This window comes from Lactuca saligna, chromosome 8, assembly GCF_052625555.1.
Source record: "Lactuca saligna cultivar CGN05327 chromosome 8, ASM5262555v1, whole genome shotgun sequence".
NCBI classification, from domain to species: domain Eukaryota; kingdom Viridiplantae; phylum Streptophyta; class Magnoliopsida; order Asterales; family Asteraceae; genus Lactuca; species Lactuca saligna.
This window is the reverse complement of record NC_136424.1, coordinates 94,311,389-94,323,272: the sequence shown is the minus strand read 5'-3', so window position 1 is coordinate 94,323,272 and position 11,884 is coordinate 94,311,389. Positions and strand designations below refer to the sequence as shown.

The 11,884-nt window shown below is 34.3% G+C and overlaps 1 protein-coding gene across 1 annotated transcript; it reads left to right on the top strand.

Moving 5' to 3' along the window:
* The first annotated feature begins 6,097 nt into the window (after positions 1 to 6,097).
* LOC145010463 (protein NRT1/ PTR FAMILY 8.2-like) lies at positions 6,098 to 9,210 on the top strand. Its single transcript, XM_078969001.1, has 5 exons — positions 6,098 to 6,336; positions 6,757 to 6,885; positions 7,095 to 7,312; positions 7,387 to 7,943; positions 8,042 to 9,210. The coding sequence occupies exons 1-5, from the start codon at positions 6,315 to 6,317 to the stop codon at positions 8,862 to 8,864; spliced, it is 1,749 nt and encodes a 582-aa protein (XP_078825127.1). The 5' UTR covers positions 6,098 to 6,314; the 3' UTR covers positions 8,865 to 9,210.
* Positions 9,211 to 11,884: the final 2,674 nt, after the last annotated feature.

Genomic DNA, 11,884 nt, shown 5'->3' with positions numbered 1-11,884 from the left:
CAGCAAGAGGAAGCCACGTTTCACGCTCACAAGGCACGGTCCCCACGATCCGTTAGTAACAGGTATAAAAGGATCTTTTATGTCTCAAGGGAGGGATCCATCTTCTTTCTCACGAAGATTACCCTAAGATTTTTCTCTCACCCTAGACTAACTTGATCGTTGGAGCGATGTCCTGAGAGAACACTCGGTCGTCCTCTAACAGTTCCTTTGTGATTGTGTTCTCAGGCAAGCACCCAAGATAGATCCATCCTTCAGTATCCAAACCCCTTGAAGAGCATGTCACAACAATATATATATATATATATATATATATATATATATATATATATATATATATATATATATATATATATAACTTAAACATTATTTTTTTAGATTTTGTTTTACTACCATATAAGCTAATAAACCTTAACTCTCTTTGTTTTTAACGTGTCTGTATTTCTTTTTCCAGTTGTATACCAAAAACCAAATTAATGTAAAGATTTTTATAAAACAAAATTGTAAATTTGGTTCATTTGGTTAGTCAAAAATTGGGACATTGGTCCAAAATATTTTGGAGTTGTACGATTGGTCCAGAATATTTTGGAGTTGTACGATTGGTCCAAAATGTTTATTTTGTTTTTGTTGCAAGTTTGGTCCAACTATTTGAAAACATTTAAAGTGATGTATTTTCCCTTTTAATTTAGTTTTTTAATTTTTTTACAACAATTAAAAAAGAAAATAACACCTCTCTCTCTCTCTCTCACACACACACACACACATACAACCGGTAATCCTTCTTTCTCTTTATTCGTAAATCAACAGGTAACCTAATATATGGTTACCCACCGTCGTTGTAACATCCCGATTCCTAGGTATGACATTTAGTATATTAAAAGCCAAGTTTCCACTGGAACTCGTCAAGTTGATGGCCTCAACTCGACGTGTTTAAAGGCCTTGGGTCGCGCATCTTTTTGGACCAACTCGACGAGTTGGAGAGGCAAATGAGGAAAAATCTAAAAGGAACTAGGGTTTTAATGCTATCAAGGAGGTAATGAACTGCCCTCGTGATGAAACCGCCAAATAACGATGATTTCAACCTGCCAACTGCACAAGCTGTCAATAGCAGTTCGCCACGTATCTATGAGTAGACCAGAACAACTCTGCTACGACACGAATACAGAAGCCTAGTGGTCTAAGGGACTTGTTAACGTTTCCTAACGGTCATGTTAAATGTAACAGAGATGTTACTGCCTTGGCTGAGACCTAGTGTTGGCCTCAGAGAGCCAAAGCCGAAGCGACAGCTCATTTCTCGTCACAAGGGAAGAACATCCCATGTGATCTCCTCATTTACTCATAACCAATGAGAAAGAAACAAATAGCCCAGGTGATGCCCAGAACTGACATCACCTGGCGGTTAGTTATCATGAATAGCTCTCCCAGCAAGAGGAAGCCACGTTTCACGCTCACAAGGCACGGTCCCCACGATCCGTTAGTAACAGGTATAAAAGGATCTTTTATGTCTCAAGGGAGGGATCCATCTTCTTTCTCACGAAGATTACCCTAAGATTTTTCTCTCACCCTAGACTAACTTGATCGTTGGAGCGATGTCCTGAGAGAACACTCGGTCGTCCTCTAACAGTTCCTTTGTGATTGTGTTCTCAGGCAAGCACCCAAGATAGATCCATCCTTCAGTATCCAAACCCCTTGAAGAGCATGTCACAACAATATATATATATATATATATATATATATATATATATATATATATATATATATATATAACTTAAACATTATTTTTTTAGATTTTGTTTTACTACCATATAAGCTAATAAACCTTAACTCTCTTTGTTTTTAACGTGTCTGTATTTCTTTTTCCAGTTGTATACCAAAAACCAAATTAATGTAAAGATTTTTATAAAACAAAATTGTAAATTTGGTTCATTTGGTTAGTCAAAAATTGGGACATTGGTCCAAAATATTTTGGAGTTGTACGATTGGTCCAGAATATTTTGGAGTTGTACGATTGGTCCAAAATGTTTATTTTGTTTTTGTTGCAAGTTTGGTCCAACTATTTGAAAACATTTAAAGTGATGTATTTTCCCTTTTAATTTAGTTTTTTAATTTTTTTACAACAATTAAAAAAGAAAATAACACCTCTCTCTCTCTCTCTCACACACACACACACACATACAACCGGTAATCCTTCTTTCTCTTTATTCGTAAATCAACAGGTAACCTAATATATGGTTACCCACCGTCGTTGTAACATCCCGATTCCTAGGTATGACATTTAGTATATTAAAAGCCAAGTTTCCACTGGAACTCGTCAAGTTGATGGCCTCAACTCGACGTGTTTAAAGGCCTTGGGTCGCGCATCTTTTTGGACCAACTCGACGAGTTGGAGAGGCAAACTCGACGAGTTGGCGGCTGATTAAGAAACCCTAGTTTCATGGATACTCTCCCATATTTGTGTGTGAGAGAGAGAGAGAGCTTAAAGAGTGATTTCTTGGTGTTCTTTTGAAGGAGCTTGAAGTTTGAGGTGGCTTGATTGAAAGGAAGGGTATAGATCTAGACCTACTCTTTTGTTGCAATCATTTTGAGGTATAAAGTCTACACCTTGGTTATCTATTTCTTAGATCTCTTCATTAGAAGTCTATTGTTATATTTGGCTCTTTTTTGGGTTTGTTCATGGGTTGATTATTTCATGAATTTATCACTTCAGATCTATACATTTTGTGGACTCATTGGACTTAAAGTTTCAAGCTTTATCAAGATCTAGGCCTCCTTCATGTTTTAGGTCCCTTATTAAGCCTTCTTTGAGTGTTAGGGCCTCTTTATGACATGCATGGACGTAAAGCTAGCAACTTTACATGGTTTTTCAGCTCTTGGGTATCCTATCTACATTTTAAAGCGTTAGACTTGATGAAAAAGGACTGAATATGTTAAGTTGGGAAAACTCAGCGAGTTGGCTAGGGTTTTCCCACTTCTCTGAATATTGTAGGAACTCGACGAGTTGGTAGGTGCACTCGACGATTTGGGTCAACATGGACTGTTGACTTTGAATTTAACCATGGTTTACCAAGTTTGACTCTTGAGGGCATTTTAGGTATTTTGGGGTTTTGATGGGGTTGGTCACATGGTGGTTGTAGGAATTTGAGTTCGGAGCTAAGTTTTGGAGTTGGATTCTTCCAATTCAGCACCACTTGTGAGGTAAGCAGTGTTGTAAAACTCACCGAGTTAGCGGATTACTCCTCCAAGTACTCGCTACTCGGCCCCTTACCGAGGCGAGTTACAGGATCCCGAGTACTCCCCGATCGGCCCCTTACTGAAATGAGCAGTGTTTTAAAACTCAGTTAACTCAGTGATTAATATGTATAATATACTTAAAGATTTATTATTTAATACAAACACATGTTATTATTACTATATATATTTGAAATATTTAGTAATTATTCACAAAGTGAGACCATTATGTGCTTTTCAGTTTTTGTGTATTCACATATATCTAATTTTGTTATATATTTCGATCAAAATAAGATTTTAACTTATGATTTTGACATATATATATATATATATATATATATATATATATATATATAAGGTCCTTAAAAGTATTTCTACATGAATTATCGAATCCGAGTACTCCTGAGTACTTGCTACTCGGTAGTCGGCCGAACATGTACCAAGTAATGAGTTCTACAACCTTGGAGGTGAGTGTTCCTCACTGTACTTGTTGGGTCGAAGGCACCAAGGCTAGCCCTTTTGGATTGTTATCCTGATTATTTCATGATTGAGTACTGTAGTGATATGTTAGATATGTATCTTGATAATAAGATGATGTTATGCTTAGTAATTTGTAAGATCCGCCTGTTTGTCTGCTGACTGGTTATATGTTTAATTGTTATGTATATGTCGACATGTTTTGTGCGGTTGGGTTGAGACGGACCTGCTTTGTGCTAAAGGTCAGCAGACACAGGGCGTCCCGGATAGACTGAAGGCCAGTGGGGCATACCAGTCAAACCGAAGGCCCAGAGAATGTTCCAGATAGGCTGAAGGTCCAAGGTGGCGTACCAGTCATGTTGTAGGTTCTGTGAGTGTACCAGATAGACTGTAGGTTGGTGGGGTGTTCCAGACAGACTGAAGGCTCTGAATGCATGTTGTTCGTGATATTATTCTGGATTTTGTATTGTGTTGGTATTTTGGGGAAACTCACTAAGCTTTGGGCTTACAATTTTGGATTATGTTTCAGGTACTTCTGAAGATCATTGGAAGGAAAAGACGTGATCGTGCACCTCCTCATGTTTTTATTTCACGATTTTGGGATTTCTCTGATGTTGAACTCGTTTTGAAAACAATTTGCAAAAAATGATGGTTTTTGGATTTATGTAAAAGTTTTAAACTTTTAGAAATTTTATGGATGTTACAATCATGAACACATTCCACCGCCTCACTCATCCTGAACCCATGAAAACAATGAACAACCGAGACACATCTCCATCAGCGCCACTGAAGATCCATCTCTACCACACCATTTAAGTCTACCATCGTTATCGTCAGCGTCCATTGCCCTCGCCTCCTCTATGTCTGACATCGTCACCCCTCACCCTTTTTTTTAAACTTCGATCGCCCATCTTTCTCATCTATCATCGATAACAAGCATACAAAAAAACCCAATGTGAAAGCTCAATCGAATCTCTCTCATTGGACATGTTGTCACTAATGTTGTTCCAAACTTCGATCGATTCTCTGATTCTCTCTCACTGGAGAGATAATGGTAAGGAGATCGGTACCGAGTTCAAGTGGAGGGGTTTTCTAGGTTTTTTTTGTCCATCCCTTCTAGAGGCGATGATACAAGTCTAAGGGTTCGATTTGGGGGGTTTAAGTTAACATGGTTTGATTTCATGGAGCTTCCAGGTCTATTGATTGAATTTGATTTCATGTTATTTTTATTACATATATCAAGTAGAAAAATCAATTTTTTTGGTTTACTTGATCATAATTTCAGATCATCAAATCTAATTTGAAGTTTATCGAGTTTGATTTTAAGGGGAGCGAGACCCAGCCTCCTCACCGATAAAGATGGTTGCAAAGCAACATGGGAAATCCCTTTCCTTCTGTGGGATTTTGATGGAGGACTGAAACTGAGAAACAGAAGCGAGAGCAGTGGTTGGATGTTCTGATTAAGAGAGAGATCTCCTTTGTTTCTGATTTGCAAGTGTTGTCAAAAAAGGAAAAAAAAATTAGTGGGTGGATTTTCAGAACTCGAGCACATCTGCTTGAGTTCATATCCTCTAGTGATTTTCAGAAATCAATAGTTCTTAAAGAAACCTACAAAATTGTCATCATCTCCTCCATCTGGTGATTTTCAAAAAGCTTTTCCAGACTCTATATAATCGATTTTACAATTAAGAATCGTGTGTGTGTGTGTGTTGAAGAGTAAACACATAAAATCAAGTATGTGATTCAAATTGTGTTCTCAAGTGTGTGTGTGTGTGTGTTGAACAAACTCAAGAAATCTTCTTGTGTGTGTGTGTGTGTTGAAGAGTAAACACATAAAATCAAGTATGTGATTCAAATTGTGTTCTCAAGTGTGTGTGTGTGTTGAACAAACTCAAGAAATCTTCTTAATATAATGGTTTTTACAAGAGAGAGAGAGAGAGAGAGAGAGAGTTGTATTTTTTATTTTTAATATAAAAAATAATTAAGTAAATAGAACGAAAATGAAAAAAAGAAATAAACAGGCAAAAAAATGTCATTTTAGCAACTTTTAGATTTGAAACGGACTAAAATCGCAACAAAATAAGCTTTTTGGACTAGTAGTGCGACTCCAAAACTCTTTGGACCAAGTCTTAATTTTTTACAAACTCAGAGACCAAATTTGCAATTTTATATTTTTATAACTTCTCTTCTATAATATTCTGTAATATAAGTGCAATATCTGTCATTTAGTAAGAACCTTGGGATGCAAATGAAACTATAGAGCGAGATCCCCAACATAGTGTTTTTCCAGGTTTAAATTTCGGAAATAGCAAACAATATACAATTTTTAATGTATAAGTTACATGTTACTACATAAATAATCTTCTAAATTTTGTAACTTTTGATCTGGAACCTTTTATTCACCCAAAAAGTCCCGAATCTCTTTATCATTTAACCCAACTTTCAACGAGAATTTCCAGATTCAGACGCAGTTTCAAGCATGCAACCGCTAAAGAACATATTTTGAAGATTCCATCGAGGGTTGGAAGGTTGACCTGAAGTTGAAGGGCCTTGTTAAAAGATCATCAGTGTTCAGAGTGGAGTTCCTGGCTATCTGATATTTTCTCATAAAGATGGAGCAAAATTCCCATATGGGTACTCTCAATTCATGATCGGATTAGCTTTAATCTGTTCATTACTTCGTTAGTTTCTATTTTAATTATTGTTTTATGCAGTTAATTGAAGATATCGTGTTGAAATCATCCTTTTTGTATCAGTCATGTTCTTGCTCTTTAAGTCAAACCCTTGTAGTTAATCGCTGAAAACAACAATTAATCTTGTAATTGTGCTGATTACTTGTTTAATATCCTCATTACCCGAAGGGTCTCTTGTTATTTGTCGTTTGATTAACTTTTCCTTCAGTGATATCTTCTTCATGGACCTTAAAGTAAACCACGTCCTTTAAAAAAAACTATGCTACTTTGACTTCTTTCGGAGATATTCAAGTAAATTAAATAAATCATTTACATGTGTTATCATACAATTTGGTTATCAGAGAGATTTATCTATCTTCAGGTACCTATAATTTGCTGGAATCTAAGCAAGAAGATGACACCTACACCGAAGATGGGACTGTAGATTACCTTAAAAATCCAGCTAATAAGAAAAAAACCGGAACTTGGAAGGCATGTGGCTTCATCTTAGGTGATTACTATCTTTATCCTTTGGGCTGATTTTAGGGTGATTTTGTTACCTAAGACAAGACAAAGACAATACTAGACAAGTTTTCTATATTTTTTATAAGACATATTTTTGTCCTATTCACATAGTACCCTATTACACCTACCCCTAAAGATCTTAGTCCCATACGTGGTACAACCTGTTTATAATTATTTATTGTGTTGTATATGTAGGCAATGAATGTTGTGAAAGATTGGCATATTATGGAATGAGCTCTAATTTGGTCCGATATTTTAAGTATCATTTGAATGAGCATAGCGCAACCGCTTCAAGAAATCTTTCAACTTGGACCGGAACTTGCTATCTCACCCCATTAATCGGAGCCTTCGTGGCCGATACTTATATCGGACGATATTGGACCATCGCCACCTTCTCCATCATTTATGCAATCGTAAGTCTAACAGTAACAATAACAGTAACAACAGCAGTAACAGTAACAGTAACAATAAAGAAATATGTTTATAGGGAATGGGAATGTTAACACTATCGGCATCCGTCCCGGGGCTAAAACCAACATGTTACGAAAAAGATGTTTGCACCGCAACAAAAGCTCAAATCGCATTATGTTTCACGTCTCTTTACCTCGTGGCTCTAGGAACCGGGGGAATTAAACCCTGTGTCTCGTCTTACGGTGCGGATCAGTTCGATGATCATGATGAGGTCGAGGAAAAACAAAAGAGTTCTTTTTTTAATTGGTTTTATTTTGTCATAAACATCGGTGCACTCGTGGCTCATTCAGTTCTCGTTTGGATTCAAGATAATGTGGGTTGGGGTTGGGGGTTTTCAATTCCTACTATTGCAATGGGAATTGCTGTGATTTCATTTTTTTCAGGTACTAAATTGTACCGGAATCAGTTACCAGGTGGTAGCCCGCTCACTCGGTTGTGCCAGGTGGCAGTTGCTTCTCTTAGAAAGAGAAAGATCGAAGTGCCATTAGATAGTTCACTTTTATACGAGTCTTCAGAAGAAGCCGGTTTTTCTAATTCAGGAAGCCGAAAGATTGATCATACGTTTGATTTGGTGTAAGTAATCCCCTCTAATTCATAATTACACAACTTTGGGTACGTGTGTTATCTAATCTTATTACTAATTCATAATTACACAACTTTGTTGTTTCAAGTTTTTTCGATAAGGCAGCTGTGGTTACACCAAACGGGTCGATAAACCCATGGAACCTTTGCTCTGTGACCCAAGTTGAGGAACTAAAAGCCGTGATACGTTTACTTCCAATATGGGCCACTGGTATCATTTTCTCCACAGTTTACGCCCAAATGAGTAACCTATTTGTGTTACAGGGCTCCACTCTCGACCCACGGGTCGGAATATCCGGGTTCGAGATCCCGCCCGCTTCACTCGGGGTATTCGACACAATCAGCGTAGTATTCTGGGTCCCGGTTTATGACCGGGTCATTGTCGAAGTGGCCAGACGGGTCACGGGTCAACAAAACGGGTTGACCCAGCTCCAACGGATTGGGACTGGATTATTCATTTCCATCTTTAGCATGGTTTGTGCTGGTGTTCTTGAAGTCGTTAGGCTACAGATTGTATCAAGAAACGATTACTATGAACTGGATCGGATTCCCATGTCAATTTTTTGGCAGGTGCCACAGTATTTTTTAATTGGGTGTGCTGAAGTGTTTACATTTATTGGGCAATTGGAGTTTTTTTATGATCAAGCTCCTGATTCTATGAGAAGTTTGTGTGCGGCTCTTCAGTTAACAATTACTGCACTTGGGAGCTATGTGAGTGCTTTGCTTGTGACGATTGTGACGATTATTAGTACACGGGGTGGTGGTGCGGGGTGGATCACGGACAATCTCAACTATGGTCACCTTGATTATTTCTTCTGGCTTTTGGCTGGTTTAAGTTTCGTGAATTTGGGAGTATTTGTTGTGTTAGCGAGAAGGCATACGTATAGAAAACCTGCTGCAGCTGTTCGGTAATGCTGGTGAGGAGCCAGAAACATGCACCGGAAAGGTGTACATAAGCAGAATGGGTTGTAGATAAGATAACTATCTTGCAGTTGTACTTTTCCGACTTTGCTTATAGTTTAGTAGTTTGTACAAAGGACATTGTTTGTAATACCATCCACCCATTGTTTTGAAAACCGGGTGAGGCCACCGGTTTTTTCAGGCATAAAAACCATCTTTACACGACCCGGTGTAAGCCGGGCGGTTCAAAAGGAAACCGGGTTAAACCGCCTGATCCAACCTCTTGAAACCTGGTTTCTGTAAATTTTTAACTTTTCAACTTGGGCTCTCTCGATAATACATAGTAGCATCAAATACATGTTCTATATAGTGTCAAATTTGGTATATATCTAGCATAGGTAATTGAGTATGTTGTTTGTCGTTTCTAAAATATTGTCTTTCTAAAATATTGTCTGTACAAGGATCATTGATCCTATAAAATAAAGCAAAGTGAAATAAGTGAAATAAGTTTACTTTTAAATGTTTATGTTGAAGTTTCTATTTTATGAATAACATATCACCTACTCTAAAAATATCATAAAAAGATCATTAAAGAACTTGACAAACAGACGAATATCGATCATATGATCATTTACTCTCTTATTTATCATTTTTAATATTTTATAATTTTTATTTTTAAATATTATTTTGAAAATTTTGTATTTTGAAACATTTGGTATTAGAGCTAGATTATGATTTCTATATCTAATGAGAATATAAATGAATCTCTAATCATTAATGAAGAAAATGAATCACGATACATACTAGATGCACTCGTTAGCAAAGATACTATAAGAAAAACAAATTTATATATACTACTCGTTAGCAAAGATACTATAAGAAAAACAAATTTTACACTATCAGAAGAACATAATTTTAAATATAATATGCTTAAAAATTATTTTCTAAAAAAACATTATTTATTATAGAAAGGGAATAGGGAAGAGTCAATCCCCTATAGAATCAAAGGAAAGAAATATTATTATTTTTAAAATAAACAAACAACTAAGAAATATAATACATATATTAAAGAATTAGAGCAGTAAAAAATAACATATATTCATATATATATATATATATATATATATATATATATATATATATATATATATATATATATATATATATATTAAATAATTTTAAAAAAATATTTTTAGCAATTTAGATTCATCCATAGAATTAGAAATTAAAAATGATCGAATAATTAATGATCAAGAAAGTACTATTACCAAAGGAAAAAGAAACATGGTAGAAGAAAAAATAAAATTTAATATAAATATTCAATTAGGATTTAAGTTTAAACATGAAAACTTAAGTTATATTATTATAGTAAGATATAGATTATTAAGATAAAAGCAATCACCCTTTTACTATACCATACCAAATAAATTATGCACTAACAAATTCTCATCATAGTATTATTTTAAACAGAACATAATATTGATAAATTATTTGCAACATTAATATCCTTTAAATTACCAAAATTAGAAAATAATTGATTGTTTCATGAATCAAATTTTTCGAAATATGATAAATACATCATTAATTAAAAGAGATCCTATTACATACATAGAACCACAAATCTCAACATTAAAAGGACGATCATCGGTAGACTATCAACTTTCAACATCTATCGAAACTACAACTTCTACTCAAATTACAGATAATAAAAATATAGAAGATATAAAACAAATGATTAAATCATTAAATTTATGAATCTAAAATAACATATCAAGAAATTATATCTAAATATTTCAAAGAATTAAAAATGATAGAAAAACTAGAAAAATTATAGCTAGGAGAAAAAAATTAGCAAACAAAATATTAAACACCACAACATAAATACTTAGATTATTAATGTTCAAACAATTACTAGATTTATTAATAAAAACTATAAGCAAATACAAGAAATACTTAACATTATGCAACAACCATTAAATAAAATAAAAACTTACGAGAAAACTATAAACCTCCCTACGAAAATAAAACTTCCAATAACATGATAAATAAGTAACATGAGTAGTAATAAAACACAACTAATTAATCATTATAATGGTAATCTTATCGAAGAAATAAGAGGCTTAGAAGGAGAATTACATGAATGCAGTTAAATAATATAAAATATCGCCTAACAAATATAACTCACAAAAACTTAAAGGTTTTACTAAAAGTAAGAAACTCTAATAGAAAAAGAATAAAAACATTAATTAATGAAATAAAATGTAACATTCCTTTTAAAGTCAGATAATTAAATAATAAACACCGAGAAGTGATTTTTTATTATTATCTAATATTATTATTGTCCAAAATCAAATAGTATTTAACGGGGTGTTGGTTTCGGAAAGCTAAATGACTAGAATCGAAGTTCTGGGGGTTAAAGTGTAATTCTGGGGTTTACTTTGCAAAGGATTTAGAACTCAGTTGGTGTTTGATATCATTTGGATTTAGTATGAAAGAATTTTGGATGTTGGGGGATGTTTTGTAAATTGTAGCCTTAATTTGAACAAGATTTCATGGGGACGGGCTAGATAAGTAGATATGTAAATGTGTATAAGTTTGTGTGGAGCTGGACTTAAACCCGGCTCCCCGTCACCTGTTAGCCCCATATATATATTGGGTTAGGTTCATTTGAGACCACCTATATTTTGTGAGACCGTGAGACGTATTTTTTTATTTTTTTTTAATTTTTTTTAGTTAATTCATGTTCCGAAAATAATATTTAAAAAAAGAATTTTTTGATTTTTCCATTTATTTTGCATTTTAAAATTATTTTTAGAATATGTACAGTGTAATATTCTATTTAGAATATTTCACGTATTTTTCAAAAAAAAAATAGAATTTTTTTTTATTTTTTTTATTTTTTTAGTTAATTCAAGTTCCGAAAATAATATTTAAAAAAAGAATTTTTAGATTTTTCCATTTATTTTGCATTTTAAAATTATTTTTTAGAATATATCAGTGTAATATTCTATTTAGAATATTTCACGTATTTT